Here is an 18,561-nt window from a genome sequence, read left to right on the forward strand (position 1 = left end):
ATGCAGCATTTTCATGACATGCTCGCCAAACACGTAATTACTTATCTGGTAATTATTCTATATTAACGAAACCAATTAAAGTGTACATAATCCGCTACTTTAATAAGGTTCGCGGATCGCAACAATTTATTTGTTTTTTGCCAGAACTACCAATTTGAGTTATGTAGGAAGCATTCTCGTTATTTCTGAACCAGATCATGCATATTAAAGTGATAATTGCATAATGTTATAACGATAACCTCGTTGAATATAATTAAATTTCTTTCTCGTATATTCGACGGGGTCTCTGTTTCAGCCAATCTCGATGTTCGTATCGTTGATTTTCTTTCTTTCTCTATTGTTCGTTATTTAATTTCACGAATCAGATGCAAGTTTTAGCCAGATCTGCCTACCTAATCTCGTTGCTTTAACGCTTTAAACGAGTTTCAGTCGCAGTAGACCGTGGAGTTGACGAACGACTGATAAGCCGTTGGTTTTCTTTAACGCGAGCGGACAGTTTCTGTCGGTTCTTCGCGTTGTACGTTTCGGGACGTTATTTCGTATTCGCGAACAATTTATAGCCTACCTTTACGAAAGAACATTTTTTCCAATGGTGGTTGTTGTTGTATGTATCGTATCTGTAAAAAAAAAGGTATATTTTTAGGGAAAGTATTTTTAATTCTCGGATTGAAAACTTGCTACTATATTCCTTACGCGTAGAAAGACGAGTAGAAGAAGGTAAAATAACGGTGACGTATTTCTGTGTTCTGATTGACGGATTTTCTGATCGCATTGGTTACCTTTTACATCAAAATGTGGTAATTAGAAAGGGAGATGTTATAAACGCAAGCATATCGTTTCTGCCGTTTTGAGTCCTGAAATCTCTTCTTTCGCATTTTATACATTAAAATCATAATTATTTTGTTTCCATGGAACAGTGCGGTGTCTTTCGTCAAGAGACGCCGCGAGTTTCTACTTCCCTGTGCTATTTTGAAGATAATTTATTCCGACGCAGAACCATTCCATAGATTCCCCTTAACGTATAACAAAAGTTAGATTAAGAGAAACTATGAAACTTCGATTAATATGACTGTAGAAATGGACGAAGTATTTAATTATACAGACAGAACTTGAACGCGACAGACTTGCAATTATTCATTCATTGCAATTCGTAAAAGTGTTTGCACATCCTATAAAACAAATTCTCATTTATTATATTTATTTATCAAAGCACAAAGTAACGCATGCTAATTATCTTTTACGGCAAAACGTGATATTACATGAAAACATTTAAACAGGTAAGAAGCAAAACGTATTACCATATCCAATTACAAATTACGTCAACATTTTCTGCTTTCAATTTTACGCTATATAGAATATTTTTGACCGACTGTCTGTCAACGACCTGCTCTTCGGAAACAACGAAAGAATCTCTCTCTCTCTCTCACTCACTTTCGAATAACGTGAAAGGAATACACAACGCCAACAAAAGCGATAGAGTCCTCGTCTTTTCATCCTAGTCTTTAAAATATCGATACAGCATCTCGATTATCGTATTTGTAAACAAGAGCGAGTATACGCGTGTTGCCGATCACCGCGATATAGCCAAATACCGAATTAAAGTATCGAGTAATATGATCGATACGGGATCGTTGTAACGTCTCAATCTTTGCTTCAATGGCGACTAGTCCAACGGGTGAGGTATGCTTGGTTGGCAGCCCTGACTAAGGCTTAGGGACCTTATCTTTTCACGTTTCCGTCAATTCGCTCGTTCGGCATACTATTCAGCGCATTTTTCACAGCGAAACGTCGGTGTCCTTTTCATCGGTGATAAACGTTCGTTCCCGAGGAATGTTTACGGGGGAAAATTCTCTCTCTCTCTCTCTCTCCTTTCTCGATCCATCGGCTTAACATAATGCACACCAGCCCGGCGTATCATCTTTGGCCATTAGCCAGTGACAGTGCATCCGTTGACAGGAAATTGAAACTATGCTTCACCAGCGACTGTTCGATATTATATGCGCCAACAAGCTGTTAATCGCTGTCATTGCGCCATCACGTACGCTTTAACGAGGGCTACGAATCACTGCTATCGAATCCGCACCCGTTGTAAACGATGTGAAATATGTTTCCAGCTACACGAAATATACGCACCTTTCTATTTTACCGGGCTGTCGCGATTTTTCCATACCTTCCCTATAAATCCGTCGCTGTTTTTCCTCGATAGAGGATACATTCGAGTAAAACAGTCACGAGAGAGAGAGAGAGAGAGAGAGAGAGAGTGAGTGAAACTAATTCTAAACGCAGTTTCGTTACAAATTTCGTTACAAAAGACTCGTTGTGGCGAACGTCGCGTTGCGACGGATAGAGGCGTTGCGTGTAACGAGACCGCCTTTGACCGAAATCAGAACGAGAAGCACGCGAAACGCGAGAACAACGAACGAAACGGTATGACAGTCGGAAGTTGGAAACGGCTAGTTTCGTTCGTTGCAGGTATCGGCCGTCGTAACTCCTTTTTGAAAATCTGCGATCGTCGTGGTACGTTCGACAATAACCAAACGATATCATACGTTATACGAGGATGAAACGCAGGATACTGATTTTTTGCAGATCTGCCGAGTTTTGTGCAGCCGATCGGTAATGTGACAGCGGCTATTGGTAAAGAAGCCGTTCTACCGTGCACGATCCGGAAACTAGGAAATCACAAGGTAAGGGATTTGACGAAGGTTTTATGGGAGGAAAAAAGGAGGGGGGGGGGGGAGATGGGAGGAGTTGGCGTGGTTGTGGAACGTTAATTAGCCAGACCGCGAGCGTAAGAATAAACGGGTCCGTTGGTTCACGAGTCGGCGAGCTCGAGTCGTTCACGGGTCACGAGGCGATAAAGGAATTGGAGATTTTCGGTAATCTCGTCGCAACAAATGGGTCGCGTGGATGCTCGTGGCAGATGTCAGCGGCCCGCGTCTTTTTGCCATTTCTCGTCCCACCACTGTTTCGCTATTCACCACCTCTCCACACACCATCGCCACCTCTCCCTCCTCTCTGGCTCCTTCTTCCAGAATAACTTTCCAACAGTTTTCCGCGTGGGAAAGGTCGCGCCCCGCTCATTCACCAGGTGGAGATAAACCGAAACTTCGTCATCCGGTCGTACAGGGTTCGTCCAACGCGCAACAAAGCCCCGCGGAACTTCTCGCCAGGTACACAATTCATTAAGCTTGGCACTGGCTAACGAGACGAAATTAAGCGGCGTTCTGTCGCGAGTGATTAACTCTTTGCGTGGTCGACGTACGTGTATTCGTATTTGAGCTTCTTTCGCCGCGGTATTTCAATTTCATGCGAATTAACGACAATGTGGCCGGTAACTATGCGCGGCCATCGATGCTTCCTGTGACAGATTAAACTTTAATCGACGCAAAATTCGAAATACCGTTAAACCTCGAAGCGGCGAGTGGTTCGTTTCGGCCGGCTCTCGTTTCTCGCCGTAGCCTCGTACCCCTTCTACCCATCTGTACTCGAGCCGCGTTTATATTAATACCGGCTGTTCCTTTATCTTACGGTAAGGAATATTCCCGATTGTCGGTTAGAGAAAAACGGGACTAGCCGGAAAGTTTTCGGTGCTTCGATGTGGGCGGCTGCCGTCGCTTTACGCTTTTTGCACAGCAACAACGCAAAATATCGGAGAAATTTTCGAAAGTTTATTCGCCGACGAGACTGGTGCCGGCGTCGGCGCCTGAAGCGAGTCTACCGATAAAAACTACGGAAAACAGTTAAAACAACGGTACCGCGATGAAATTAATATTCAACGGTTGGTACGGAAAGCGTCGTGAAAATTTCAAGCCGATTTGTCAACGGGAATGGGCGAATTTCGCGGCGAATCGCCGAAGGAGGGAAATTACCACGAATACAACGTGGATCGTACACTTTCATCGCAAACGTTTAAACGGGGAATTTGCGGCACGGCGCCGATTCCGCTGGTTGCCCGGGGCTGTTTCGCCAACGAACGCAAAATAAGACGGCGTTTCATCCCGCGGCCCGAAAGCAAGCTATTAATCGACCGCGAAGTTTTAGTCAGTTTATATCAACGAGATGAAAAACGTCGACAAACGGCGCCCCGCGACCAACCTCGAAATATCATTGCACGGAACGTCCGATAACTTTTCTAACCCGATTTGTTTTCGACGTATTCGATACACGTTCATCGGTATTCGATGTTACATAATCGAATTTCTGGCAGTGACGCGCGCACGAATGTTCGCATCAGCCGGAACATCGAGCTCCGTTTCGCCATCCAATCCTTTTTACTTCTCCGCTCTCTGTGACAAACGTCGCTCGAACGACCCGGTAATTAGAAACTAAAGTCGAGTAACGACGGATGTTTTGCGCCCTGGTGGCCGTTTCGCTCTTAGCGCGCAGATTTCCCCAGCAAACTCTCAACGTACGATCGAACACGCGTTAAAATCCGTTTTTGTCCGCACGTAGTACGAGCCGTGTTGCGTCGCGTTCCTGTTATTTTACATTATTTTCAGAAGGTACGCTTTTAACGCGTTCGTTCCATCTACGCGTGGTACGTTCGCACAGCGTCGCGGACATCAACGCGCCAGTACACCAACTACCGAATAATACTCGACAACCGCAGATTTGTATTCACGCGAATCCATTCTGCGAAACTACCGTCCTGGAACCGTAGTCGCGTTACCCCTCGACGAAACGACCCTGTACCATTTGGCCCTTAACCCAGCCCGATCGGTGCTTCGCAACCAGCAGATCCACCCGCCAAGTAATATCGATTCTATTCTATACGCGACTTATTTGCCTCCACCTGTTTCACACCGCGTTATGGTTAATTTTTCGATGGTCGGCGACCATATTTCGAAATTGGAAGCAACGATTCGCTAAATAAGTTCACGGGGTGGCGATCGAGCCGGAAACCACGGATCCCAACGTACTCCGATGAGCCGCGTGAATGCATTCGTTTCGCAAACGACTCTGCTCGGCTCGCGATTTTTACCAACATTTACCTTGGCTGTCGTCCACCACGCGCCCATCGCGAGCGTTTCCTTTTGCCTGTGCCGCGACGTCGCTTCGTCAGCGACGCGAAATAAAATAATTAGAGGAATTTCTCTTCGTTGTTTCGTCGAAGGCGAAAATTCTAATTTGTGAAACACGGTGTCGACGGCGACGCGTTATTGAAAACACGACGGATAAACAAGCGCGTCGATGAGATGAAAAGCATTGTTCGTTCAGAGGGAAAAAGAAGATGACGGAACAAGGTCGCTGTAGATCGTTAAAAGGCTGGCGAACGCTATACGCGGAAGAAAATTTTCACATATTTTCATTTTTAGAGGCACAACGGTCGACCGGCTTGTCCCGGAAACGTATTCTTCTCATGCAAATACACGGGCACATTGTGTCGCTGAGTTTTCACGCACGCGTTAACTCGCGAAATATCGCCGTACGTCGGCAGGCAAATAAACAAACTTGCGGGATCGGAGAACAATCTTCTCGCAAAGAGTCGCATGCATCGCGACTTTGCCGGGGCGACACAAAAGCCCGCACGTAGTCGCAGTTACCTCGAAGAAATCCAATTCGCAGGAATGCCGGCAAGTTTGCCCGAGCAACGCGTCGCCTCTGATCAAAACTTCACACGCGGCGCGCCGTTGCACGCCTTCCCTTGTAACGCGTTTCCCGCGGAATTCCTTTGATCCATTGTTGTGCTAACACGCGCGAATTTAAGGCGCCCCTATTTTCCCAAGAACGTTCCCTCTTTCTATTTCTTTCATGCTGCAGCTTCCTCCTGCTAAACCCCAGTTAACCGTTCATGAATATATAACGCGGATTTGCCGTGGGCCACGCTTTCCAGGATTCGCGAGAGAATTTTCTTGCGGCTTCGAGTCGAAAACCAAGCAGGTCCGGAAGAAAAAGGAAAAGTCGACCGATCAATCCGTTAAACGAAATGGACGACCGGTTTCGTCGCGAGCAGAATAACAGGGGTGGAGGGGGGAGGGTGAATCGAAATTCGCCGCGGGCGAAACGTTTATTTCTAATTTGTATTCCGTAACACGCGGCGAAATAAAAAGGAGAACGTAACGAATGAAATCGATAAAGGCTGGTTCGCCAGCTGGTCGGCAAGTTGTTCTTCTATTTACTTCGCGCAGAGTTCCCCTCCCCCCCCCCCCTGTGTTTTCTTATCCCTGTCGCGCTAGTTGCAGTCGATTTTTCTAAAGTCCCGTTCCGTCTGGAAGAGGAAGGAGCCTGGAGACGAGTCCGAAAGCTTTTAGTTTTACGCGACACTGTTTCGACCAAGTAAAACGAGGCGAATCGGCCAGACGCAACCAGCCAAACCTTTCTTTCCCTCTTTATTCCGGCTTTCTCAAAGCTGGATCAAGGAAAAAAAATGGAAGGGGATGTTCCCTCTGAAGACCGAGGCAACGTCGCGCGAGGATACCGATCGTCGAACGCAGTCGTTTACACCACCACCACCACCACCACCATCACCAGCGACGAATTTGAAACGCGTGTGCGCGACTTCAAAGCGATTCTCTTCTACTCTGCCAGTGGGAAAGACGTCTGACGAAAGTAGAAGATTTATGGCTTCTGAAACTTCATCGGACATATTTGGATAGAGTTTCTCGCGTCGTGAATTCATAAAGGAGAGCGAAACATCTTTCTGCGACCGTCTTTTGTCGACCAACAAATATTATGCAGCTTCTAACGCGAGATATAGTACCTGTATAAATGAGAATCGTCCGAGGCACAAGGAAATGGTAAGATGGTAAGCCGATTGTGGCCGTCGTCTATATATATATATATATTCGACGGTTCGTCCAAGTTGCTATAAATTGAACACGTTCGGATCGGGACTCGCTGGATATTTCCTGTTTGCCGGACTTTTCGCGAGCGAGCAGCACGACCGGAGAAGGGAAAAGCGAAGGAAACGACTGTGACGTCTACGGGCGAAGATGAAAACAAAGAAAGAAAAAAAAAAGGAAAAAGAGAAAAGAAAAAAGACGAGAAAGATCGAAGGTCGAGGCGTTTCGTCGACGTGATTGTAATCGGAATCGTTTTTATTCCCTTATTTATAGGCGACAAAATCCTCTCGCCGTCTATACGTTTGCGCATAAAAAGCTCGTAAAAAAGGGCAAAAATACGACAGGCCGGTGGAGGTTCCCGCGGGGGGAAATAGAATTGGTCGTGGCGCAACGAGAATCGAAAAGTGACCGATCGCGTGGAGATGCTCGGCGTCAATAAAAAATAAAGTTATCGTTTCTAGACGTTTGGCGCGGAAAGATTTTCAATTCAGCTGGCGATTCCGTCGAAACGGTTATCGCGCATGTTCCTCACGTTCGATTGACGCATCGTACGAGCCGTGTAATGATTCGAGTTTCAAGCAACGTAAACTGACAATGACGGGCGAAAAATAAATTAGCATTTAAAATGCAGAAAGCGACGGCTGGTTTCGACGCAACGACTAATACGCGTACGCGTTTAACGCGCCACGCCACAACCGATCGTTCCACGGGCACTCGTTTCAACGTTGATTCAATTTCCGCGATGGAACGCGAAATGACGATTCCGACGACGATCGATCTTCCGGCGGAACGAGCGACGGAATGTTTGCCGCTCGAATAAAATAAATTACCATAGGAAAAGCCGCGAGAAGAATCGTGCGATTCGGTGGAGCTTGGTGGGCTGGTCGAGGATCTCGTTGGAAAGATGCTGCAAGTTTAATTGCCGTCGCGTCGGTTGACTCGTCGTCGTTTTGTACGAATCGGCCTTTCACGTTATGAAAGAACCGCGAGAACGATCGACTCGGTTCCGTTTCATTCACGGATACGGAACTTTCACTTCCATAGGTCTGTCCTTTTATATCGTTGGATCTATCTCCGGATAATTCCGGGCCAAAGTAGATTCCTCCTCGGTGCTCGTTTTCTCTCCCCCCTCCCTCTCTCTCTCTCTCTCTTTTTTCTTTTTCATTTAATTACGTTCCATCGCCGCGGCGCGTTTTCGATGGCTCGCAATTAGATCGTCGCGAGATCTCGACGCGTATCGGTTGCTCGTGGATCAACGAACCGCGCGAACGCGATTTCCTTCACGCTTTCCGCGCCGCGTATTTCTCGAACGGCCAGACAAAATATATCTACTTTAGATGGATCTCGTCGTAGGATTAATTGCGCGCTATAGGTTTTCACGGCCGATTTGGCCCGCAACACGCCGTATATCTTAGTGGCGCGAAACGACTCGCGATGCGACTCGATGGATCGTCGAACGGGTGCAGCGATCGGCCGTCTCTCGTTTATCCGATCGTTTCGTGTGGATTCACTTACGCCTTGCTTGCCATCCATGACGTTCCATTTCTGATTAACACCGAAGTCTCGTCGACGGCGCGACGACTTTGGCAACTCCGTTTCTCGCTTTCCCTTCCCCTGGCCGCCGGTTTGCCGAAACCTCTTCCTCCGCAGCCTGGTTCCCATCAAGCATCGATGAACCGGAGTATTTTCGGGTATGGAGTCGCTGCCAGACCGATCGAGGGTGTAGGAAGCAGAATGAAGAGAGGCAGAGAGTACAGGGGGTTGCTGTTGAGGGAATGCAGTCGGGTGGGGGCGACGGCGGTGAGAGAGACGATGGGTGTGAGTTGGCCGGAGTGGTGTTTCCCCGGGGTAAGCACGAGCATATACTTGCCCGGGGCTTATTCAGACAAATCGGTGATTGCTGCGGAGGCGAGCGAAAGGGTAGCTCGCCACACCACCAGCATCGCTACTACCACCAGAGTTGCCGGCGGAACCGCACGCCACCTTGCTGGAGCAACGAAGACAGGGGTTTTAGCCCGAAATTCGCGATGGAGCCGAAAAGAGAACGAGAAAGATGAACGGATATAGATAGGCAGAACGGTAGAGAGCGGGAGAATGGACCGAGTTTTGGGAGACGGACGGAGAAGAGTATATATATATATCTATCTATCTATCTATATATATATATATAGATATATAGATATATAGATATATATATATATAGATATACAGAGAGAGAGAGAGAGACGTAGACGGAACGAGATCGTCGAGGTTAGAACGAAGAAGCATCGGAGGGAAGGAGAGCGAAGAATGATTGTTTCCATGATTACAATGGAACGGAAGAGGAAAAGGGACGGAGGTTGGCCTAGGAAAAGGGTATGGGGAGCAATCTCTTAGCGCTAACGTAGATTCGTGGCCCAGGGTCTCTGGAAATATTACACCGGAGGGGTACGAGAGTCCCGGCCGTACCCACCGGGGAATTTCGTAACTCCAAGGATAATGTGTGTCAGCTCCGTCGAACCAGTTCCGCCAACCAATTTTCCCAAAGAAATCTCGCGGTTTGTTTGCCGACAGGGCAAAACGCAAAGGGCAAAGGGAGAAACGCGTACGGCCTACCAGCAGGCCCGTACGTCTCCGCCGATGCGATTTGAACACAGAGAAGACGATCTTCGATGATCGCGCGCGGCGTATTACGCGAAACAAAGGGATGATCGTGGCTGGTGGTGGATCGCGTACGGAGGTCGAGCAACTTTTCGTCGGATAAGAAGTCGCGTTTCCTCGTGGGATGGTCGAACGTTATCTATCCTGAATTAGCGAATCGAACGAATCGTTATCTTTGTCGCGGAGATAACGATTCTGCCGGCGACGTAATAGTTTCCGTTCTCGTTCCGCGCGGGACAAACTGTTGTTCCCCAGTGACAAAGTACTTAAGACATTATCGATTGTCCTCGGAGGAGGAGGGAATTCAAACTTTTGCCCCGTTCTTCCCCGTCTGTTCTTTTCTCGACCGAAACGGTGAAAAGCACGACGATAGATGATCTTCGCATAGGTTCGCAGATTATCTCCGACAAGGACCACGTTCGATTCTATCGGTTACACTGCACGAAGGATGTTTCGAGGAACGCTGTGCCGAGCTATCCCAATTAGAGTCGCAATTGCCGCTGAAAGCGGCGACGATGGTCCGGTTCGTGCGACTCGTCTCGATCTCCCGTTCGTTTTCCCTTCCTCCCTGTATCTTCCTCCCTTCCTTCGAGCTGAATAATTTCCAGGAACCGATCTTGTTATCCACTACGAGAGGATATCGACCATCGAGGATATCGTGTCGCGATCGTACATCCAGACGAGATGTATAAGGCCAGAGGCGGAGGAAGGCGAAGAACGCAAGTGGAATTCCGCGAAATTGGCGCGCACGCCTTCCAGGGTAAACGCATTAGCTGATTCGTAGATTGAACGAGCTAGTCGGGTTAGTCGGTTCCTCGAGCAAGGTACACGGTCGGGTCGCGCGCGTACGAATGGTCGGTGTCGCATGACATCGTGTAACCCGACGCATACGGGCGCATAGGTAGACATACGGGATGTGCACGACAGTCACTTCGGATTAATTACCAAGTGCAGCGTTATAGATAACGCGTAGGAGATGCGGGAGTGGGCCGCGGGGCAAAGGGGTGCGCGATACGACGTTAAATTGAACCTTTCGTCAGGTTGATTCCCGCGGTGCCAATGGCACACCGGGTCGAGCTCGCCTAAAAGCAATTACCGCTACCGGCCATACGTGCGAACACGTATCGGTCGTGGATATACGTCGGTGCACATAAACACACGGCAAGACAGCAGGCTGCTACGCGCGATATAATATTGACTCGAGCTGTCCTCTATTCCGCGGCTGATCGCCGCCTGACTCTGTCGCGTTCCCACGTCGCTGCTTTCCGATCCTTGCCGCCAGATGTTAATCTCCTTCGTTATCCTGACGCGGTAATCTCGACGGAGATTCACGTTTTTCCTTGAAAAAAAAAAAGAAAAGGAAAAAGAAAAAAAAAAGGAACGCGATCCCGTCAAAAGGAGAACGACCCCTGCGCCTGTCAGCGATTATTCAGTGGCGCGTGTGCCGTCGGATAAACGATTTTTGAATCGGCTCGGCAATTGTTTACGTCGTTGGACGCCCACCAGTCTGTTTGTCCGCTTTGTCGTCGCTTATTTAACCATCCCTGCCTACTCCATCCGCGCAACGTTCTACCTATTTGAATAGAAACGTCGATATAATTAACTACATTTACATTGGGGGCTGTGCAAGTGTACGTTCATCCGGGATGCGGAATATTATACGCACATATACGTAGAGATCCGTTGGCGGTAATATCGAAGCAATTAGGATGGTAGGAAGGGATAGCGGATTATCTTGGTCGCGCGGTCCAACGTTTCGCCAATGTACAATTTCGTCAATGTTCCGAAACGGGTTTCCCTTTCGACTTTTGATTTAAAGGCGCATCCGCGGACGGATAGACGGATGGGGATGCGGGAGGATCCGCTTTTCATAAAAAAATTGTATGTTCGCTGTCTCAGGTGGGATGGATTCGTGTGGAGGATAAAACGATATTGTCGATGGGTCAACGAACGGTGACTCACTCGCCCCGATTTCTCGTCACGCTGGAGAACGCAAAGTCGAAGAATCAAAGCCAATCGAGAGACGAGGAGGAAGCCACTTCGCGGCTTCATATTCGCCAGCTTCGGGAAGCTGACCGAGGCTGCTACATGTGCCAACTGAATACGAAGCCCATGTTGAGCCAGCTGGGATGCGTGGATGTCCTAGGTATGCCTAATTGCGCGTTATACCGCATTCCTACGGCTAGATACAGTTGGGTGTTTGCGGTCGGTCGCAGAGACGTCACGTACGCACGCACCGGTTTCGATTAGCCTACCTCGAGAAGGGGTGGAAAATATGCGCGCCTCGCCGCTAGAATACGTTTCAATGGGACCCCGACACAGAACACGGGCCGTAACGTTACGTTGCTGCTCGCCCGCCTTCTATTCGTTCCACCCGCTAACCCTCCCTTCCCCATTACTATTTCCCTCTACTTCCTCCCCCGCCACGCCATACATGCGAGCGCGTATATTACCGAGCGTCGTCCGCGTCTGGCAGACGCGTGTACGGTACTACGTGTAAGCGCGTACGCTCGCTGTACGTTGTATCGTGCGTATACGTGGACACCGAGGGAGAAAGAGAATTCATGGAGAGTGTGCGTGTTTGCCTCGGCATTCAACTCGAAAGAGCGATCGGCCCGAATGGAATGAAATTCCTTTGTGGCCAAACACAGGAAAGGTCCCGTTTCCTTTTTTCTCGCCCTACCTCGGCCAAACCTCGGCCCTATCTCGCGCTGAATCTCCTCCAGCCGAAGCTTGCCTGCCCGCCCCCTCGCTCTGCTCCGCTCGACGTACAGAATATTTGTCCAAGCTGAACGCGTGTAATTGAAATGGCCCCGTGCTCCTTCAAAAGAAACGGGATTTCATTGCGAAAATGTTCCTTCTCTGTTACCCAGGGATAGATGGTATTTAATTTTCCTCGGGAGCGAAGCGTTTTAACCTGATTTTGCCCAGTCAGACCCGCCGACAGACGAGTCGGTCCAATTTCCATGCCGGCTTTAGTACCGTCCCGTTACATCGTGCTCGATCTTTACGGCGGTCCGTAATTTCTACCGGTGCCACCCTCCACATTTCCACGCGCGTCTCTGCAAATACGCGACTCGCAAACCCCGTCGTTGCGACTATGCAACTCAAAACTTCGACTTCGCTTCGCTTCGATTCAATCTTCGATTTGTGCTCCCCTTTGGAAACGGCTTGGAGATTTCAATCGACGCGAATTTCTTCTTCTCGAATTCTCTCGTTTAGCCGCCTTCTAATTGCCAACCGCGACTAGACAGACTTATCTACAGAGCGACGCGAATCCAATTTTGTTCTTTCAGTACCGCCGGATATACTTAGCACCGGCACATCGGAGGGCGAGGTCTCCGTTCTAGAGGGTGAGAACGCCACCCTCTCGTGCAAGGCCTCCGGAAGACCGACACCTCGTGTGCTCTGGCGACGCGAGAAAAGTGGTTTCATACTTATGAGGGGTCTTCACGATCCGCTGATACCAGGTAAGATATTACATTTTTATCTCGACTCGAGCACCCTCGCCACCGTCGTTCCCGATGACAAATAACCTTCGATTCTCTCCTACGTTTTATTAATTCCTCGCTGCCCGAAATCGCTGTCCGCCGTCAGCTTCTCGAATATCGCTCTTTAACCCTTATTGGCCATTCTCGAGCCGCCGTCGTTCTTTCCGAAAGACTCGAACCTTCAAAGAAATTCGAGAATACGACGAAGTAACAAAGACGATCGTTTAACCGGCATGACGGTAATTAAAATTTCGATCGAAGATTCGTCCTAGTCGCATCACTTTCGACGACTAATTATCCAAAATGTGTACGCGACTCGATTCGCCATCACGATCCGCTTAGCGGAACATGAAGACATCGTAAATTCGCAAACCTACGTGATGCCGATCGAAAGCAATTACGGTGGAACACGTCTCATCGAATGGAGATTAGTGTGTTCGGAACGACTTTCGATATATTTCCGTATACGTGACAGTGCTGGTCGATTCTCCGAGTATCGTAGAATTTGGCGGTTTCACGCCTCCCTCGCTGTCGACGGTCGCGGTGAATACACCGGATGCCAAATGGTTCGCGTCGGACGCATTTTTCGCTCGGACGCGCGGCAAATTCGTTGATCGGTCGAGAGATATTAATGGGAACAAATTCTCGAGCGGTGTTGATAAATCGATACGCGATATTTTGAGTACGATCGACGCGACGCCGCCTGCGACGAAAATATTCGTCGACCGAACGATAGGAGGTGGGTCAGGCAAGCTGCATCTCGTTAGGAGGCTGACGCGCTTTATCGGAATCGCGAAACGGCGCGTTTGCTCGATAATAATCTAATCCGGCGCGGTTCATTGATTTCGAAAGCGTTGAAAACGTATACGCGTAATTAAACGATAATACGGTGTGTACGTACTATAAGGTCGTAACCGATAAACGATTCGAAAGTTTCTCGGCGATTTTGCCGTAATTTGCCCAGGAATTTTACGATAGGACTTTCGCGGTTCGGCCCTATCGATCATGAAATTCGCGACAGTAGTTGGCGAATAGTTGTCGACTATGTTTCAAGTTACCACGCCTTCGTTCGATACGAACGTCATACGCCACTGGGTACAGGTCGCGTTTTACGATACCTCGTCCTTCCTTAAATCGTTCGTCCCGCTGCTCGTTAACGAATAATCGTGTAAACGATTTTCGAACGCGAGATTTAGCGTTGTAGTAGGCGGTGGTCTGGTTGTTTTAACGCGAACGACGTATTTCGCGTGTAATTTGGTATGCGTGCGAACGCTGGCACGCGGCCAGCGATATGTATACGAGAGCTTTCAACGAGATATTCATACGACGCGAGATTTTATAGTGGACAACCAGTCCGGTGAGAAGCTGGAATTAACCAGGGTAGACAGGAGGCAAATGGGAGCTTATCTTTGTATAGCCAAAAACGAAGTGCCCCCGGCAGTCAGCAAGAGAGTCTATCTGAGGGTAAACTGTGAGTATATACTTTCGAATTCCGGCTAATCGATTATACTTTAGCGAGTTGGCCCGCGTTTCGATAAACGGTTACACCCTGCTTCTTTCCATTTATTCCACCAACGACATAAACGATATTTCTTGTCGCCGGAAAATTCAACCACGTTTCTAACCGTGCTAACCGTCTTTCTGCCCGCGCGATGTTCACGCCATTCGAAACTCGATAAAGCCAACGTGGTTATAGATTTCTGCGCCACTCGATAATTCGTTTCTTTATTCGTTTGCGTAGGTTGGCAAACTTGTTACCTATTAATCGACTTTTATCATCCGTTGGAATTTCAGTTCCACCTAGCGCCAAGGTTCCCAATCAATTATTGAGTTCGCCTTTGGACACGGACGTATCGTTGATCTGCTTGATCGAGGCATATCCAAAGACCATTAACTTGTGGACTAGAAAGGAGCAAGTTATTATGAGCGGGTATGTACACACGTCGAGCTGTCGATCGGTCGTGTTTCTTTTTCATTAACGCGCGTCGCGTTATCCCTCGGAGCTCGTCTAGATATCGTACGATCGCAAAACGAACGAAATCGATTGTACGCGCGCACCGCGTGCTAAAGTTAAGCAACGTGTCAACAGTGGTAGATACGAGATCGACGAAAGGGGACATCCGGACGAGGAATGGAAGACAACGAGCGAGCTGAAGATAAGACGTTTAGAGAAAACGGATTTAGGAGAGTACACGTGTTCAGCGTCCTCAAGCATGGGCAAAGCCGAGGCTACCCTTAGGGTGTACGGTGAGTCGACATATGCGATCGAACGTGTCATTTTTCCACGCTCGGTGTTCCCTAGATTCCGCCTTCCATTCCAGTTATATACGCGTACATTTTCTTTGACATCCGTCACTCGCTGTTTCTCGTCCCAGCCAGTGTTTGCGTTCTTGCGTTCGCCTGTTTCACCGATTTCGTCGGCCACGATTTGTCTCTGTCCACCGTAAAAGATCGTTCACGCTGACCGACGAGGTAGCTGATTTTTCTCGTAAAAAAATTGATACAAAGCTCGGTCTTACACGGTATTCTCTTAGATCAACGAAGTCGGACTCTTCCGCCTGTTTTCGCCATACAATTCACGGGAATTGTTTTCAGAAATTGAACGAGCAACTCCACCCACCCGGACTACCTTGGCAAACTCGAACAAATCGAGCAATCGAGGGAAATCAAAGTTCGCTCAGGTCACGACGATAAATCGAATTTTTCATCAGATGAGCACACCGGCGATGCAGAAGAGTACCGCGAGAATCGTTTACAGCAAGCACATGACGACCTCGACGACGGTGGATCCACGGGCGCCTTTCATCAAAGACAAGAACTTGTTTAAGAATCGCGACACCCCGAACGTGAGAAATTGTGCCAACGCGAAGAAACTCAGCGGCACGCGGATCTACGCGGTCTGTTTGCTGTTCTTCCTGACCCTGCGGTAAACGTTCGCACACGCGGCGAAAGCTCTGTTAACGGATTGAGCGAGCGAAAAGCTACTGCAAGTTGTTCGCTCGCGGTTCACGCGTGATGGCGCGCAAGGGAAACGAACGAACGAACGAATCGGAAATCTTGCGGCTAGACAAACACCGTGATCCGACCACCATATCTCCGAACAAACGATAGAGAGAAGAAATCGTGACACCCAAGTATTAATCGAACAGAAGCAAGTTCTTATTGCGTTTGAAACGAGCACGAATTGCTAGTAAATAGACGATACAGCGAACAAATCGATCTCTCTCTTGTCGCGGACAAACACCGCGCTGAATACTGTTGCGAATTTTAAAAGATAAATGCTTACGAATGTATTTTTTATGACCCTTTTATCCGTTTTGGAATGCGGGGAAAAGAGTAAAGTCGTGAGCGAAGTGTGTTCTTTAGTTGAACTAAATGTAACATTGTCGAGTATTTTTTTAACAACGAACGAAGCAAAAGGAATACAAGGTTTCCCATTGGAATTATTATTTCCGATTTGTGGAGTTATTAGGAGTAACGATGTAATTTTTATAACGTTAGCGTCGAAAGCCTTACACAAGCAGGGTGTCTATCTCAAGTGGGCCACCAGTGTCATTCACGAGATCATCGTTCGACAAAATACGACTAAAAATTGATGCTTTCAATCGATTACCCACACTTCGAAATTATTTCAACAATGGCATTGGCGATCCAATTAAAATGAACATCCCTTATGATATCCTTACGCCGTAATTATTATTATCAAAGATTAATTGTATCTCCACGTTCTGCGAGATTCGCCGTTTGTCGTGAATCACCGCTCCTTAATCAACTATTCGATTATACTCGAACACAGACAAGACAAATAATTAGCATACTAATTTGTACGTAAGGGGTAATAAGATAATATCTTTATTTATCGGTACGATAACAGAGTGAACTGAGATCGTAAGTGGCATCTTAACGAACGTTAAACACGTCATATCTAAGATTCATATCCGTAGGGCGTATAGTACCGTACTATATATTTTAGAAAGATACTAGACCTTACTTTTCTTATTTTACGTATTTTTTTAATTACCCGTAGGCAAGTAACGTACCTCATATGCCAACGATTAAACAAGACCACAATTATAAATATAATCGATGTGGTTAACTGCGAGGAATCAACTGACGCGATCATCGAATACATTTCCGAACGTTCTACGTTATCTATCGGATAACGATTATTCGTTGTATTATTTAACGTCTCTTCGTTTTCTTTCCGTTTCTTTCCTTTCCTTTCCTTTCCTTCCCTTTTCCTTTCTTTTATGCAAACGTGTATATAAACGAACAACGCAGTCTCTCTTTAGCGTAACGATCGTTTGCGATAATATCGAAGAAATACTTTTCTTTCAAGGAATCGACAATAATCGTTCCTAATAAGTTGTATGTGCTTTGCATCATTTTTTTTTAAACGTTCCTCGCAAAACCGCAAATCATATGTTACTCTGTAATTACAATCTGTGTACGAAATGGTGCGACTAGAAAAGCTCGATGTTCTTTAGCGCATAAAATTTTCAAACCGAGAGTGTCGGAGCTTTCTTCTGGTACTATTACTGTCATGAATGTCTTCTATTACAGAGTACAAATTTTAGTCACGATGCGTGGTTTATTGTCATTGAAATAGTAGCATATCCGCGAAATAAACAGAACGACACACGTGTTAAATATATCTATTTAACAAATATTGTATATCGTAAAACACTGCTCAATATAACGACTCTACAATAACTATAATAAAAGAATGTTGTTGTTTATAGAAAAAAAAAAAAGTATATTATGAAAATATGGTGAGAAAATGTGCTCAAATTGGATAATTATATAGCTTTGGAGAAACCAACATGTTGACAAATAAAACATACCGTGCAAGTAGCCAAGATATTAATTATTTCCTTTCATTTTAGGTTGAACTTAAGCTTATTTACATTAAAATCCATTACATCTGTAATCAGTATAAAATTATACGCAATTGTTTGAAATATTTTTTGGTAGTTTGTAATCCCTATGTAAATATTAAGACCAAAATAAGATATTGAAAGCCATAAAAAGGCAACCCACTGCCACGTATGGACTTTTTCTCTCACCAATCCTGGCACACTTCCAAAGAGTACCTTGAAAACTAATTATTACACGTTACAATCAATGCATATATACATTATATCTTTTAAAGTCGACAAAATATACATACCCAACTTTTCCTAATCGACTGTCCAATAAACTGGGTACGATGGATCTAACGTAAGTACAGGTACATATCAATAGCAAAATAACTGTCAGCAAACTCTGGAAATTAAATAGGGCAGACTGCGTGTCCAACCCCGTAAACAAACTTTAGAAAAAATTGCACGATTTAGAGAACCCTGTACAAGTATCAAAGAGGTTATGACAAAAGTCACCGGTTGTTTATAGTCATGTATTCGACTATTCACAATATATACATTTTATATTTTACGAATCCACGATCTTACCATTACGATTTATGAATGATGATAAATTGTTATATAAAATTGTTATACAAAGTCAATCTCCATACGAATGACATTTACTTTAACTACTGACTAAATGCAGACCAAAACTACGATCAAGACTGCAACACAAAAATTTGCTATGATAAAAGGCGAATACGCAACAAGCGAAAAAGATTCAAGAAGGAACTAGTAGCT

At 46.5% G+C, this 18,561-nt stretch overlaps 2 protein-coding genes across 6 annotated transcripts in view; one reads left to right on the forward strand and one right to left on the reverse strand.

The window, feature by feature from the left end:
• LOC122577685 (lachesin-like) overlaps positions 1–17,770 on the forward strand; it is a 36,440-nt gene extending 18,670 nt beyond the window's left edge. For 2 of the 5 annotated variants that reach the window (XM_043749158.1, XM_043749160.1), the window contains 7 exons: positions 2,590–2,687; positions 11,325–11,571; positions 12,722–12,895; positions 14,259–14,387; positions 14,711–14,846; positions 15,006–15,163; positions 15,512–17,770. In XM_043749158.1, coding sequence (XP_043605093.1) covers positions 2,590–2,687; positions 11,325–11,571; positions 12,722–12,895; positions 14,259–14,387; positions 14,711–14,846; positions 15,006–15,163; positions 15,512–15,846 — 1,277 coding nt within the window. In that variant the 3' untranslated portion in view covers positions 15,847–17,770. Of the gene's footprint in view, positions 1–471; positions 1,278–2,381; positions 2,518–2,589; positions 2,688–9,822; positions 10,186–11,324; positions 11,572–12,721; positions 12,896–14,258; positions 14,388–14,710; positions 14,847–15,005; positions 15,164–15,511 lie in introns of those variants that run through there. The other 3 variants (XM_043749161.1, XM_043749159.1, XM_043749162.1) reach the window with 3 other exon arrangements.
• Positions 17,556–18,523, reverse strand: LOC122577690 (protein kish-A). The gene is made up of 3 exons (XM_043749171.1): positions 18,367–18,523; positions 18,087–18,202; positions 17,556–18,017 (listed from the first exon to the last, which is right to left on the reverse strand). Exons 1-3 carry the CDS (start codon positions 18,367–18,369, stop codon positions 17,912–17,914), a joined length of 225 nt encoding a protein of 74 aa, XP_043605106.1. The 5' UTR covers positions 18,370–18,523; the 3' UTR covers positions 17,556–17,911.
• Positions 18,524–18,561: the final 38 nt, after the last annotated feature.

Source organism: Bombus pyrosoma, linkage group LG2, assembly GCF_014825855.1.
Source record: "Bombus pyrosoma isolate SC7728 linkage group LG2, ASM1482585v1, whole genome shotgun sequence".
In the NCBI taxonomy this organism is placed as follows: domain Eukaryota; kingdom Metazoa; phylum Arthropoda; class Insecta; order Hymenoptera; family Apidae; genus Bombus; species Bombus pyrosoma.